Source organism: Antedon bifida, chromosome 8, assembly GCF_963402885.1.
Source record: "Antedon bifida chromosome 8, ecAntBifi1.1, whole genome shotgun sequence".
Lineage (NCBI taxonomy): Eukaryota > Metazoa > Echinodermata > Crinoidea > Comatulida > Antedonidae > Antedon > Antedon bifida.
The window spans coordinates 10,699,755-10,714,472 of record NC_136233.1 but is presented as its reverse complement, the minus strand read 5'-3'; the positions used below and the strand labels follow the sequence as shown (position 1 = coordinate 10,714,472).

The 14,718-nt window shown below is 33.3% G+C and overlaps 2 protein-coding genes across 3 annotated transcripts in view; one reads left to right on the top strand and one right to left on the bottom strand.

The window, feature by feature from the left end:
• Positions 1-13,710, bottom strand: part of LOC144850592 (hydrocephalus-inducing protein homolog) — a 55,405-nt gene extending 41,695 nt beyond the window's left edge. For both annotated transcript variants that reach the window (XM_078707907.1, XM_078707908.1), the window contains exons 1-14: positions 13,582-13,710; positions 12,340-12,585; positions 11,936-12,070; positions 11,267-11,466; positions 10,370-10,696; positions 6,475-6,601; positions 6,074-6,349; positions 5,247-5,538; positions 4,861-5,075; positions 4,387-4,487; positions 3,774-3,909; positions 2,821-2,985; positions 2,196-2,348; positions 1,715-1,818 (exon numbers count right to left, since the gene is read on the bottom strand). In XM_078707907.1, the coding sequence (XP_078564033.1) occupies positions 1,715-1,818; positions 2,196-2,348; positions 2,821-2,985; positions 3,774-3,909; positions 4,387-4,487; positions 4,861-5,075; positions 5,247-5,538; positions 6,074-6,349; positions 6,475-6,601; positions 10,370-10,696; positions 11,267-11,466; positions 11,936-12,070; positions 12,340-12,585; positions 13,582-13,710 (2,606 nt within the window). The remainder of the gene's footprint in view (positions 1-1,714; positions 1,819-2,195; positions 2,349-2,820; positions 2,986-3,773; positions 3,910-4,386; positions 4,488-4,860; positions 5,076-5,246; positions 5,539-6,073; positions 6,350-6,474; positions 6,602-10,369; positions 10,697-11,266; positions 11,467-11,935; positions 12,071-12,339; positions 12,586-13,581) is intronic.
• On the top strand, positions 81-2,152 carry LOC144850593 (uncharacterized). The gene is made up of 2 exons (XM_078707909.1): positions 81-258; positions 771-2,152. Exon 2 carries the CDS (start codon positions 776-778, stop codon positions 1,280-1,282), a length of 507 nt encoding a protein of 168 aa, XP_078564035.1. The 5' UTR covers positions 81-258; positions 771-775; the 3' UTR covers positions 1,283-2,152.
• Positions 13,711-14,718: the final 1,008 nt, after the last annotated feature.

Genomic DNA, 14,718 nt, shown 5'->3' with positions numbered 1-14,718 from the left:
TATGTTAATTTCAAGTATAAGAATTGTTCAGTTTAATGCTTTTGGAATCAAGATAAGTGTTTGCTCAGGGAAGAGTGAAGTTAAAGATTGTAATTTCACTCTTCCCTGGTTTGCTTTGTTTACATATCCCATTACAATAACTATTAATATTGTTATTAGTAGATGTTGCCTAGAATATTTCTTCAGTTGATAATGTTATATATAGTTGATTGTTTATTTATCAGTCAGTCTGTCATAAGTCTGTTCGTAAGTAAGCACGTAAGTACCGTTTTTTTTACAATACAAGAAATAAAACACTATTGTAACTCCTCTTTTTAGGTGTGTCTCACACACATGTTGAGACCACATGTACATGATCAACAGCATTATAATGTAATAGCAGTATTAATATAGGGGCGTGTTGGATCGTGAGATCGTTTCCAAAATTCATCGCATTGTTTGTATCCTTAGGCAAGACACCTCTCTCCACACAGGTGTACAAATATTATACATTTGTTTTACAGCTTATTTTATTGTCTTCTAAGCGGTGCGCATCTTCTTCGTTTACAAATATGTAAAATTGGCAGGCAATTCTAGCTTTCACAAAATTTACAGCATTCATCAAAAAGAAGCCCATCTTGGAAAAAAATGCCATTGAAGCCCTTTTAAAAAAGTAGAACACCAAAGAGTCCTGAAAAAGAAGCCTTTTCTTTTTTAGGTTTTACGGTATTGAAACTTCAATTTAGTGAGCTTAGGATATATATATATGATTTCTAATTACTTATTTTCAGATATAATGTACCTTACTCTAGCCATAAAAATATCCATTATCTATAGTATTCATGCAGCTGTTGAGCTAGATACCCAACAATGTGGTTGTTGTTCACCAGGAATTCCGGGAATTCCAGGCAATCCTGGTCCTATTGGAGCACCAGGCCTAAAAGGGGAAATTGGTCAAAAGGGAGAAGTAGGCATAAATGGTAATGCTGGCCAACAGGGAGAGAAAGGAAACAAAGGATCAGATGGTAGAGATGGACTTCCTGGAAAAGCAGGACCACAAGGGGTAGCAGGAGAGGCTGGGAGTATAGGCACTAAAGGCACAAAAGGAAACATTGGTCAAAAGGGAGAAGTTGGCCTAAAAGGAGAACAAGGAAACAAAGGAATAGATAGTAGAAATGGACTTCCTGGAAGAGTAGGACCCAAAGGACAAAAAGGGGTAGCAGGTGATATAGGCCCAAAAGGAAGCATTGGTCCAAAGGGACAATCAGTACAAACCACCAACAGATATCATAGCAGGGGTTAATAATTAATCAAGTGGAAATTACACTAGATGAGGAAGTCTGTGAGAATGAGATAAAGTCATCTTAACCAAGATTTAAACCCAGACCATCTGCTTAAAATGCTAACATCCTACCACTAGACGACTGGGGCTTTCAAGTAATTTATAATTCATAAATAACTTTATTTTATTTTTAACCTTAGTATCAAGCACTTCCTCCAGATGGTCTGGCAGTAACTTAAATACAGTATATAGATTTTTAAATTGATCAATTGATTTTTTAATATGATAAAAACCAACAAAATGATGAATATAGGTTTGTCATTTATACTTTATACAAGCTTTATGGTTATTCTTGTATCAGTAACAATAAATTTAGAAGCATCTATATACCTAATGTCAATGATATCCATTTGGTTCTTGCTTACAATAGTTTTAAAGCATGGATTCACATACCTTATACAATCATCTAAGTTCACAGTCACTTTAACTTGTAATGTTTCTTCTGGTGGGATAACACCACTAGCTGGCTCCACTTTCCACAAGGAATTTGGTCTCACCTTTTGAAAATGAAAATTTTTTTTATTGTATGTAATTCAAAATTCAAGAATATATCTTTATCAAAACAATCCTAAACAAATTTTCCTATGGGAAGTACATTTTATTTTAAGGGTTTTGTCTAACATTCTATTTCATGCAACTTATGTTTAAGGTGACACAGAATAGATTTATTGCTTGCATACAATTAAGTTTTTCAGTACAAATTTGAATTAGAATATTACTTATCATTTTATCAAATGCTCAATTGTTATCTTGTGATTATTTGTATATTCATTCTTTATTCAATAAAACAGATTAGTTTAAAGCTAAACTTTAATATGATTATTTCAGAGTGTTCACTAAATCTGCTAATTGGTCAATAAGTGCATGTCATTACCAAAGAGCATGAGAACTCTGCAGGAATAAGCGATTCATTGGAAAGTTCCACCACCCTTGTAACGTCTGTTAACACTTGGGTCTGTCCCCAATCAATCGCATGTGGGGTCACATGTACTACTGGACCTTCCCCTATGCACATCAACTGAACTTGCTGTAAATGAAAATGATATTTAATCCTTTAAAAGTGTATAACTACTGATAATAAGAAAAACAAAATCTTTGGCTTGATATGCAGATGGCACACCACTAAGAAGGTTAGTGACATATTCTAGTATAATTGAAAAATAATTCCTATCCACAACATACTGTAGTACAGAGGAATAAATATATTTAAGCAATAAAAAATTATCATTAAAAGATTATTTGTTCTAAATTTTAAGGAAAATAGAGACTTGTGCTGAATATGACAATAAATAATTCAATATCCACCTCAATCAATTCATGCTACATTCATTAATTTCTTCTTTAAAAATTGTGTGCATTCTTTCTTATAATTTAAATATTTGCTGCAAGTATTGACCATGGATTCCCTCAAAGAATGTCACATAAAGAAATGTGCTCTAACAATATTAAACATTTAGAAAGACTGCACTCAGTATATTGGTTTTAACTAAAAGACCTACCAGAGGTGATTCAGAGGAACCAAATATACCAAACTCTGCAATGGCTTCTAGTTCTTCCAAGCCTTGTGGCTTGATTACAAGGGGTACTTTACTGACAGAGTGTGGATGTATGATACCAGTTGGCTCAGGACTTGTGTACAGAATCGCGGTTAAGTCATCCATAACCTAAAGAAAAGAGATAATTGGTTTGTATTTATATTGTGCTTATCACATGTACTACTACGGTTATCATATAGAATATGATAACCGCAGTGGACTAGCCCTGACAATTATTTTTATCTTCCAAAGATTCCTTTGTGCCAAGATGTGCTCATTTGTCTGTCTATGACAGGGGCTCCTGAGATGGATAAGTACTCCGGGGTAACCCCCTAAAAAAATATGAACTGGGTTTCTTAAAGTACACATGATTCAGATATGTACATTAGAACTTCAGTTTTACGTCTTTATCCGAGAAGACTTGTTCTACTACCAGCATTGGGTCAAGGAGAGTTTGAACCTGTGCCAATTTCATGGTTATGTTCGCCTTAACCGCTCAGCTACTAGACTCGATTCTAAGGTTCATACATAGGGATTATATATGCTAAAATCATTGACTGTTCACATGGACCATTCATTTTTTTAAATGATTAGATTTCAGATTCATTGCTCAAAATTTGAGATCAAACTTGGTTTTCCACAAAAAGCTCAGTAGTTGCATCAGCAATAGAGGGCCATAACAACACTGTACTCATGTTCCATGATTATTTTCTACAATCCACAAACTGGAATTTGTTCTTAACAAACTAGTTTGACAAAAAAAGTGTAATGTGCTCTAATATGGTAGTGATATGATGTCAAGGTGTCCAAATATGGGCACATCACATTTTTTGATAGTGTAGACAGAGCTTAAGTATGACTTTAGTTTAATTGAGTGTAGAAAGCAGTGGTGACACTGCCAGATATTCAACAATTACCTGTGGAATTAGGTCATACTTGGCAGGCAGGTCAGAATCATTGAAAAGCTTAACTTCCTGTTCATATTGGAAATCCAGAAAGCATCGAGTGTAGTCTAGTATAGGGGTGACGACAACAACAGGAGGTACTACGCATCTAAATTTTAAGAAAAACATTGTAATTATAATAGTTGATGCTTACAAAACACAAAATCATTGGGCTGAAACAAAATGGCAGGTTCCATGGAAAGTCTGGTCTCCTTTTCAATAGTGGTCAGAAAGAGGCTATTGGAAGATTCGGAAAGTTTCAGGTTTTCAGGAAGCCAATTGTTTTGGGACAGTTGCATAAGGAGCTAGGACCTAGTTACAACTTACATCATGTTAAATCACTGCGACGACCTACGACACAATATGCCTATTCTGCAGGTCTTTAGTCATCACAAATCAGAAGCTTAATCATTGCTTGAAGGGACTAGTAAATGAATGCAATATAGTAGGCCTAGTTATAATCAAAATTTCTGCATTTGAATAAAGAAAACTTTTAAAGAATCAAATAGTAAGCACTGGGAAAAACAATGAAAACCTATGAGAGCAAAGTAACCATGCCTATTCCAATTGAAACATGCGGACATACTTAGCTGTGATTGGTAGAGAGAGTATTTCTGTTCCCACTCCATCAACATCTACCACCATTGCCATGTCATACTTCTTCAAAGTGTTAGCTATTAGCTGAATCTATAAGAAACAAATACAAATACTCGTTTTTTAATACATTCTTGGAAACAAAATTTGTATTATTCAAAGTCTCAGGCAGAAATCATGAATAATGCATAAGATGAATAATTGTCTATGTAAAAGATAGCCAAACTACTTCCTAAATATAACTTAATCTAACCCTCTGAATAACCTTACAGATTTTGTTGTATTAAAACCTCTCCTTTGGGAAACCTCTATTAAGGGGACTCTTTTCTGTGAAATGAATGAGGGGCAATATATATTTTAACACTACAGCAAATTCTCTATTTTAAGGAAACTTCTTTTAAGGGGACACCTTGTTGGGTCCCAAATGTGTCCTATAACCGTATCACTTGAATCTATCAGTACCAACCTGTATTTTCAATTCACTCTGTGGATCTATCGTGCCATTATCTGGTGTGATTGTAAACTCTTTTGGAAATTTACTGTGTCCAGTCTTGCCCAGGGTTGTATCACCATTAGATGCACATACTGTATCGTCAGTCCCATCTCCAGGAACACGCAACGCAAACTTCATCGGCACCAATGCTGTGTTGACTAATGTTGCGCACTGAATATTTGTGAATCCTGTAAAAGAATATAAATAGTGTCATAAAATCTGTTTCATTCATGCCATCTTTTTCTAATAAACTGCTTAGAATATTTAATCAACAGCAAAAAAAACCCTAGCACACAATTATTCATTAACATTTATTTCTATTAATGGTGTATAGAAAATAAATGCAACAGTTGAATTACCATATGAAATAGTTCCAAACTTGAGACGTGGGACATCAAAATGAAAGGTAGGCCCAATCACGCAACCTTTGAACTTAAGCTGAAGTTGCGTTGGTGAACCGTCAACGTGAAACTCAAACACTTCATCGAAGTCACCCAAAAGTGAGGAACAGAATGATATCAGTATGGCTTGGTGACTGCCAGTTTGTATATCGCCCTCATTAGGCTTAAACTTAAAGCACGGACCAAATGTTGTCTGTGATTTGAGTCGTTTAAATGATGCGTCAATGTCACCAGTGTTTGAAATTACTACCTAGGAATGGAGAAAAAAAAAAATTATCATCTGTCCCTAGAGTATATTTTGACTTAAGCTCTGTCTACACTATCAAACTTTATGTGACAAAAAATTATGATGTGCCCATATATGGACACGCTGACATCATATCACTATCGTATTTAGGCACATCACACTTTTTTGTTAAACTAGTTTGATAGTGTAGACAGAACTTAATTGAGAGTCCAATCCTACATCAACATTTCCTCTGGCATTGATGACATTTTAAACTCAGTATCTAGTATGTACTAGTATTAACAAAGAACTGTACTTATTTTACAAATACTATTAAAATCATTATAAAGGGCAACTTAATTGTAATTTTAGTTTCATTTAATTTTTAACTACATTTTGATTGTAATTTTTGTAATTATCATTTTTGTAAATATTTAATCTTACCCATCTTTGGGTATTTTTGAATAAACTTGCTACAATTTATTTGAAAATTTGATCACAAACGTTTGCGACCATAGCTCTTTACCAAATGATACAGAATGTTGGTATAATATATTACCTCATATGTATGTGTTGATCCAATAAAAATATGGCCCATATCAAGTGAATCAAAAGAAAACATCAATTTTGGACCAACACCATCACCACGAATCCTCAACGGTAGTCGGGATTCACGTCCAGTAATGTCACAGTATGCTGTACGGGAATATATAGTAGCTTCCTGGGGTTTGAAAATTACATTGACCTCGGCGGACGAATTCGGCCAAATTTCACCCTCTGAAGGCTCAATGACAAACACATCGTCAGAGAACAGCATACTGTCTGTTTCAATAAGCTATTAAAGACAATTATATTTTGTTATTTCAAAACAAATTCAAATATTTTGCTTCATAAAAAACTAGTGTAGAACTAGTGAAAAAACTCTTTAAACTCCTAATTAGAGCTACATTCACACTGTACCTTGCGTCTGTTGTTGAAGGTCTGAGTGAGAATGGCCATTTTGTCTCTCACAGTTGGATCTGAAATGCACTCAGCCAGAAACCTATCATGATCCATGACTTCTTCTGACTCCAAGTCTTGGCAAAATCTTTGTAAGAAAAACAGTAGTAGTACAGTAATATGTATATGATGTCTTACAATAAAGCTGGAGGTTTAGTGTGTATATATCGTTTGCAGTTTAAAGAACCCATTGAATCTTTTGGAACAGTAGGGGGTAACCCTGTTGTACTGTTACTGTGGACAGGCGAAAGAGCGCTGTTTGGTAGCAGCACTCGACAAAAAGGGACCATTAGGGGAGATCAAAGATATCCTATTTGTAACATTGGTAATCATAAAGCCTAATATGCTGAGGTGTCAATTAGGCTAGGCAATCTATCATTTTGAGTGAAACTAATTGCAAACACAGATTTTTTTTTTTACATATGATGAGGAGATCAAAATTTGAGCATCACACCTCTGTCACTCATCCTGATGATATGCAAATTAGCTTAAATATGCAAATTAGAGTGAATCTACAGGGTTACCATATCTCAAAAACTACTAGTCAGAGAGAGTTGATTTTTTCACGGATTTATTCAGAAATATTTATATTTGCTCTAACTAATGAAACAATATTTACGAAAAAATGACCGGAAGTACAACATTTGACCCTCAACCCCATTTCTCAGTATTGCATATAATTATAATGAAATTAAAATGTCTGTAGAGACTTTGTTCTGCCCTCAAATGACTGGGGATACAGGTTTCTAATAGCCAACATAGAGAAATAGTGTCAAGGGTCAAATGTCATACTTCTGATCATTTTTTCGTAAAATGTTTCATTAGAGCGAATCTAAATATGTACATTGAATAAGGTTGTGAAAAAATCAACTCTCTAGCATCAGTGGTTTTCAAGATATTGCATATTTCATGTTTTTTTAATTTTTTTATTTATTCAATTTCTGCCATTTATGCAAAACAAACAAAAAGACAAAATAAAATAAAAAGGCAAGGAAAGACCTAACACCTATGCTAGTTGGTCAATCCAGAACAGTGCACAGAAATAAACAACAAAATTGAATTCTACAATAAAGCATCTACAAAAAAGCGACCAACTACACACAGTTTCAACATCAATATTATTTTCAAAAAAAATAAGTATTGAGATTACTACTTATTAATTTATAATTTTAAATAGTTTATCACTTTAAGTGCTGGTCTAAAAGTAGATGACCATATAAGGAAATATTTTTCATAATTCTCAAAAGGAAACAAGCAAGCAAGCATTGTATTCAAAACAATTGATTTTTCAGAAATCAACTAAAACAACACATACAAATTACCGCAATTTGATAAATTTCAGGAAACTAATCGTCAGGAAGAGATTAAATTTGAAAAATTGTATTGTTATTTCATTTTTCCTTTGAGGAAACTATCTTAACCAAAATTATTGAAAACTGCACAACTACATGATAAACTATTTTTATCGAAAAAAAAAAAGAAAAGAAAATGAAGTAGTAATATGGTAGAGGAATAGGTTGTATTATATATAACATATTACAATATTTAATCCATGCTTTGCAACATAACATTTTGTATTGTATTCTAGAGATTTGATTTTACAGTATATACTAAAAACAAAACCAACTAGATTTGAACTCGTCACTACGGACGAGTTAGGTTATCCGCATCCCAAAGCCACGTGCACGTCATACGTTAGAATATTACGCGCAGAAAAACGATTATGCTATTGAAAAAAATGTTAGTGCGCTCTCTATTCTGCATCACGTCAAAGTATATACGGTATACACTATATACTGTATACGTACTACATACAGTTCAGAATGGGTGAAAATAAGTGACCAAAGTTAATGACGCTTTTGACCATGATGACGTCATCACAATTTTAAAAATGGTAAATCATGTGAAAGATAATTGATTGACCTAGACATTATAAAGAAATGGTGAAAAATGGAATACGGATAAGTAGATGCGCTCTATTAAATGTGATGCGCTATGACGAAAGAGACAAAAATCCTATATTTTATATTTGAGTGGCCATACGATGACGTCACAATGTCCGGTTAGCCATATTGATTCATGATTCGATATCCAAAACTTATCACCTTCCAGAATCTGTAATTTCAAAAAAGTTCATTACGTAGTTTAGAATCTATGACAGTTTAAAAAAAGGCATAATTTTCACGAAATTTTGAACTTTTTCATCAAAAACGCGCGCAAATTGTCTAATTCTACGTGCTCTTATGATTTTAAGTCGAAATTGTTTGAAAAGTTGATAAATTTACTCGAAAAGGCTGGAAAAACATAAATCAAGCAAAAGAAAGATGTTTTCGCGCAACCGCCATTTTTAATCCATAGAAAGTTTGCGCTTGATATGACTTAAATTTTCACTAAGTTTCAATACAAAATGACTTTTGGTTTTTAATCTATGATCAATCATTGAAATTCATAAAATCGCGCGTAACTTAGGCTGCGCAACTCCGAAATCGTCGAAACACACACATCTACAGCTATAGGTTAATCTTATGACAAAGTTATACAATCTTATGTTGGCCAGAAGATAGAGATACGCTGCTAACAAAATTCGTGGAAAGAAAGAAGAATAAGATAGAAAAAAAAAAAGAAAAAAAAAAAGATCCTGACAATAACAAGGGGTTATCCGGCAAGTGCGGATAACCAATTAAGAAAATTTTTATTTTTAAAATTTCTGAGAATATATTTTGCGAAGTCACTCACTGCTTTTGCACCATATACTTCAACTAACCTACATCCCTGATTTCTAATATTATTTTTTAAAGATATCTTTAAGCGATACATATATACATGCATCATATCACAATATGGTGGGTAACTTGTCTGTTTACATTGACATACAGTAAAAGGACGGACTTGCTTTGACCAAATTTTAATCTGATTGGTTTAAATTCTGTTCCTTTGTGACTCTCATCGCAGAATGGCTGTTTTTTTACTTAGCCCGCATGCACACCAGGAATATCGTTTATTTGCTTCTAATTTCTTGAAAGCTGGTATTTTTTTGCAATGTATGTTCCTTTAAATTAAACCTAAAAACTAGTGCCATAGTAGTATTTAAGTGTTTAAAAGGGATTTTGTTTAGGCTCTTCTTGTGTGACTTCTTCGTGCAAGATGATAGGAAAAATGTACCGGTGCCTACATGTAATTTGTACTACTAATTTGCATACTTTCGAGGTGTGTGACAAAGATGTGATTTTGGGAATTACAAATGTTGACTATAGGAACCCTGTATCAGAGTCATTTGAGTCATTGAAAAATAGGGTCGAGGGTCAAAATATTGTACTTCCGGTCATTTTTTCGTAAAATGTTTCATTAGAGCAAATATTAATATAAACATTTTGAATAAATCAGTGAAAAAATCAACTCTCTCTGACTAGTAGTAGTTTTTGAAATATGGTAACGCTGTCGATTCACCCTAATTTGCATATTTAAGCTAATTTGCATATCATTGGGATGAGTGACAGAGGTGTGATGTTCAAATGTTTATCTCCTCATAATATATGACCATCTAAAAAAAAAAATCTCTGTTTGCAATTTGTTTCACTTTGGGCTGTTTTTTTAGATAGATTGCCTAGTCTAAATCTGTATGTTTCAGTATGAGTTCAAGACTCGGTTGGGACACATCTTTCCACTATTGCATATTTTATCCTCTGGAACAAACTGGATGTATAATAGGTGGTATACTGATTTTGCAGATTGTAAAGATACTATGATTTTGTGACATTTTTATTGTTGATCATTAAGTTATTGTTTATACCATTTTTGGGTATTTTTGTAGGGCGGCAATTCTTTTTCAAGGAGATGTTACTAATTAAAGCAATACCTTTCCTTTTGTTGTATTTCTTCTTCCAAACTAGCAAACGGCTTCCATTGATAATGCACAATTACGTTACTCCTGTTGCTTATAGTAACGGATCTCTGATTGGCCATTGAAATGAATGTATTTTCAATACGCAAGGAGCTCTTGTCTAATCGGACGTTGGCATCAGTGGCACATCCATAAAGATTGACGTGTACGTTTTCATTAGTGTCGTAGCTGATGATTAAGCTGCTGCTGTGGTCGCCGACTTTGATTGGTTTAAAAATCAGTTCAATTTGCATACTATCACCAACAGGTAATATTCCATTTTCTGGATTGACTGAAAATGGCCTAGAGAAATAAAAGAAATACAAATTAAAGTGTTTATCTATGCATATCTTATTATTTAGTAACTGTTTGACCAACTGTTTTGTGTTTACCGCAAACACCATCCCTTGAATAAATGCCAAGGGGCGTTTTTTTTCTGCATATAAATGCCTTGCCATATTCATATACGCACAATACTGTATTACAACATATTTCTTTTTGTAATACTAGCAGTAGAATGTATTAACTGAGACAAAGCATTTCTATACAATTTGTACTATATTTTATCACTTCTTGTATATTAAGAATATGTGTTGAACAATAAATAACCTGGGGCGTTTATTCAAATAAATATATTGATATAAAGTTTGCGGTACACCACATATATTAGTTCTGATAAAACTGTTGAGTTTCTCGACGTTCTGATCAAAATGCTTTGATTGCCCTCAGGAGTGAGTATGTACAAATAAATATGGTACTATAACTCCAATAAAAACCACAACAGTGATGTATAAAAGTGGCCAAGCCTCAATGGATACAAATTACTCTAAAACAGAACAAACTATTACTATTCAAAATTAATAATCAACATACCCATCTGTATTTAAGGAAAACTTTGCCTCTCTGTTACCCACGTTACGAACCAGAAGCATCTTTGTAGATCGGTATTTCACGGGAGAAGTCGGAAACGTGACATTGTCGGGGAAATCTAACAGTGCACGCGCACCAATGGCTTTCACAGGTACAATAAACTTCTCACGCTCAGTCACACATACCAACTCGTGGATGTAGTCCTTAAAAATTAAGAAAACATTATTTTGAATAAGTTGACACTAGTACTTAGTGACTTAAAGAAGTGATAGAGATAGAAAAAGCAATATAATTTTTAACTAATTTATAATTTCAATAAAATTATGATTTAAACAATAAATTTAGACTAAAGTTTGGCCCTCAATAGCGACGCAATGCAACTGACACAACATAATAAAATACCCAAAGTGTTTGCCCCATATGCATAAAATCAATTTTTAACGACTACTTGACTAAGCGCTGTACTATGTTTCTCTTGCGTTTGTCTTAGTTTGTTGTGTGAAATCAAACTGATTTGATTTCCCGTACCGACTGTTTACTGTTGACGCCGTCGATTCCCACTTGTGATTACACAATACGACAATGCGCTGATACATCATTGCAGTGGGAACCACGCCTAAATACATCTACAAATATATTGTGGAGAGGCAATTGAAGTAAAGCACTACAAACCTTTTTCTCTTCTGGGATAAACTGAACTTTAAAGATTGTTGGTATTCCAGGGGCAACTTTATGGCCTACATCGTGGGGGCTGATTATCTTAAAATAGGGAGAACCTGCTTGAACTACTTTCACCAACCGTGGTACCTACATAAATACAAAATAAAACAACAAAATTCAACCAATAGTACTCTGAGAAATATTTATATAGATGCTTGTTATCATGGAAGACATAACAAATGCTGAAAAAGGAAGAATCATAAAAGTTGAACACAAAAAAAGTAACACAATTGGTTGTAACTGTTTCCAGAGCAAAAGAAACACTTCCAATCTGTAAAAACGTTGCAAGTTTGTTTGCGATTGAATAGTCATTGTCTCAAATATAAAAAATAATAAAATTTGAAATGTGTACCCACTTTGTCATTGTTTCTTAAAACTAATGGTACTTCATAGACTTCAAATGGTTTGTAATTTAAAAACGTAATTTCTGACGGAAATGGTTGAAACATTGGTTCATCAATATCGACCTCTGACATCATCTGATACGTAGTGTCACCCATATCTAGAAGTTCAATAATTTGTGGTATGCACATAACATGCGTGTTTGCAAGTTTCTCTTCTGTTGATTGCTCCATTTCCTTCATAAAACTAGACGGCGTCAGCTAAGATTTTAAAAAGGGAGAAAATATTATTCACCTAATATAGTAATATAACATACCATAGTTTCTGTTGAGAAAAAATAACTAATTAATAAATAACCATGTGAATAAATTATCCACACATTTTTGGCAGAAACAGGACAAATTTTCCAGTTAAATGGTAGCCTGGAAATAACAGTTAAAATCAATCGATTTGGTGTTCATGTAAAACACCATTTAACCAGTTATCACGGTGCAAATGGAGTACTGTACATTTAAAAGTAACCTAAGGGAACATTACTTACCCGTTGATTAAGTTAATAAACAATTGGGATAAACAATTGGGATGAAATATTATAGTACTACTATAGATTTAAAACATATTTTAATGTAAATTAAAAAATAATTTTATTTTATAGTTGTTTATTTATAATTAAATTTAGCATTTACATACATATAAACTATAGGCTTAATATAATTTTATTTATTTTTTTAAGATATTAACTTTATCATCATCTATATTATATGTATTATTTGTAATAGTCACTGGTTGGAGGTACACACCTAATTGGTGACACTGGCTTAGGCTGCTTTTGTGCTTTCCTGGCAGCTAGTGACTTATATTTCTTTTGTGTTGTGTTTGTTTAATTTGTTGATTTGTATTATATTTTGTAAAATGTATCTTTTGCCTGAATAAATAATAATAATAATAATAAATGCAAAACAATGGTTATTTTATCTAGTGCTGATGACCTTGAGCCAACTACTGAGTACTGTTGTATATTGAAGGTTTGAGAGCCTGGGCACATTGTATTTTGACAACGACAACCACTCAGTGATTTAAATGGTTATTTGGGATCACAAATTTGTCAGAAATGCAGAGAAAAATTAAAAATATTTTAAAATCAAATTTGAAATAGAGTTTATTTAGCGCTACAGGTTATTAATCAGATGAAAAAATTATGATGAATAAATCAAATTTCAAACATAATTTATATATTATTCATTTTAATTTATTACCTTTTCTGGTTCTTGTACTCCACGAATTAGCTTTGGGTTTCTAGGAGCCATTACTTTGCTGTCGTACAATGGTGTGTCACCACAATCAGTAGCCCTTTTGGCCGTCTGCTTTTCCAAGCCTGTAGGCATCGTGATTTATTTATGTGGATGACCCTTCTTTAAACAAAAGAAAATGCTATTTAATAATATATTATAAATACTTAATTAAATTAAGTATCGTATTTATAGTATAGGTTCTTGCCTATTAGTATAAGCCATAGTCTAGAATGTGTGTTGCGGCACCAAAAAAGAAGACAAGAAACAAAAGCAATCGATGAGCAATATTGAAATAATTTTTATTAACAAGATTGAAACAAAAAGTGTAACTGTAGTAGGCTTAGGAATCAAAATATGCCAACTTCCCATTATTACGTTTTAAAATAATTGTTCTCACTTAATAAATAATAATTTCTAGCCCTAGGCTAGGCCTATTTCCCTTTCTTTCGTATGGGCGCCCGGCCCGAACTCACTCTCTCCAACCAACCAATCTCCCCCTTTCTTTTCATTTCCATATCATCAATACATGATGGTGTGTATCATTCATTTCTCAATTCTGGTCTGTTTCGCCTACCTACTTAGGCCACCATCTAGCCTAGTGTAGACCTATCTAATGATACAGCAGATGGAAAACCTGTGACACTTACCTTAAACTAAATCAGAACAATGTTTTGTTTCTAGGTAGTATAGGGAAGCGCCATCTTGTTTTCAATTTGCTGTTTCCATGTAGATAACCTTTGTATGCTCCACTGATCAATCAATTAACGTGTTCCGGGTCAAAGTTGTTTCTCCACGATCAACCAATCATAAACCTTAAGTTCAACCAAAAAGTTTCATCATGACGTAACCAATGCGCATTAATTATTTTGACTGTTACGGTTACCCGTCCTACCTTATTTTAAGATTCATTATCAAATTTAAATAGTAGTACAATACTAATTCGGTTTATGTAATTTTTTTTTTCTAATTTCTAATTAGTCTCATATTTCAGTTTTTAAGAGGTACAACCCATTTTAATAGATTTAAAAAAAACTATATTTCAAGGTTTACAAACGCGTAGTACCATGACGATCTTTAGTAAATCGGCTAAATTATTACGTC